This window comes from Bison bison, unplaced genomic scaffold (assembly GCF_000754665.1).
Source record: "Bison bison bison isolate TAMUID 2011002044 unplaced genomic scaffold, Bison_UMD1.0 scf7180017864180, whole genome shotgun sequence".
Classification (NCBI taxonomy): domain Eukaryota; kingdom Metazoa; phylum Chordata; class Mammalia; order Artiodactyla; family Bovidae; genus Bison; species Bison bison.
In genome coordinates, this window is record NW_011494752.1 from 997166 (window position 1) to 998574 (window position 1409).

At 58.2% G+C, this 1409-nt stretch overlaps 1 protein-coding gene across 1 annotated transcript in view; it reads left to right on the top strand.

The window, feature by feature from the left end:
- The window catches only part of KAT2A (K(lysine) acetyltransferase 2A), an 8621-nt gene that overhangs the window by 2929 nt on the left and 4283 nt on the right, over positions 1 to 1409 (top strand). Inside the window, 2 exon segments of the mRNA XM_010842523.1 lie at positions 912 to 1018; positions 1216 to 1346. Of these exon segments, the coding sequence (XP_010840825.1) occupies positions 912 to 1018; positions 1216 to 1346 (238 nt within the window).

Consider the following 1409-nt stretch of genomic DNA (forward strand, 5'->3'; position numbering starts at 1 on the left):
CACACACTCACCCCACACATATATACCCCACATACACACCACACATACGCACCACACCACACACATACCCACGCACACATACCACACCACACCACACACACACCCCACATCACACACACACCACACACCACACACACACACCACACCACACCACATACACACACACCCCCACATACACACACCCCCCACATACACACCCCACACACACATCCCACACACACCCCACATCCCCACCTATACACACACACCCCACACATATACACCCCACATACACCACACACACACACACACCCCACACACACATATACACCCCACATACACACCACACCACACACACCCCACCCATACACACACACACACCCACACACCCACACCCCACACATATACACCCCCCACACACACCCCACATACACCCCACACACCCACCCCACACATACACACCCCACATACACCCCACACCACACACACCCCCCCACACCTTACTCCACACACACACACACTCTCTCTCTCTCTCTCTCTCTTTCTCTCTCTCTCCTGTTCAGAAAGCCTCTCCTGACTGATCCAGACCCTCCTATGCTCCTCCAGCCACCAGGTGGGAGTAAGAGGTAGCAGGAGAGGGTAGAATCCCATTTTGATACTGAGGCCCAGCGTGACTGGGTGCCCTGCCTGGTGCGCAGCACAAGATGGATCATTTCAGACCTTGTCCCCCTGTACTCCTCACCATGGCATCCTGGGCCTCTGGTCTCTTCTGAATCATCCTGTCCTCCTATCTTCAACGAGGGGCTCCCAGAGCACCGAGGTCATCTTTGTCTCCCAGGTCCCTGAGGGCAGCCTCCAGTCCCTGTGTCTGGCCCAGGCTGCTCCCTCGGTCGGAGGACAGAGTTGTGGGACAGATTGTACCTTCCCCACAGATTCCTGTCCATGCTGGAGGAGGAAATCTATGGGGCAAACTCTCCAATCTGGGAGTCGGGCTTCACCATGCCGCCCTCAGAGGGAACACAACTGGTACCCCGGCCAGGTACGTGCTGCACGCAGCAGGCTGTCTGCTTGGCCTTCCTGGCTGAGCTCTGCGCCTCTGGGGGAGGAGGGGCTGCGACTGGTAGCAGGGGGGAAGTGCAGGAGGGCTTGACAGGAGTGGGAGAGCCAGGCTGTCTTTGCGGGACACACCCTACCTTTGAGCTCCATCCCGGTTGTTTGCATCTTTCACTCTCTCAGCTACGGTCAGCGCTGCAGTTGTTCCCAGCGCCCCCATCTTCAGCCCCACCATGGGTGGGAGCAGCAACAGCTCCTTGAGCCTGGATTCTGGAGGTGCTGAGCCCATGCCAGGTGGGTACTTGACCCCTGACCTCCACCCCTTGTCTCCCCCAACCCCCCTGACCCGGCCTCTCTTGCTGTGCCTGGGAGACCTT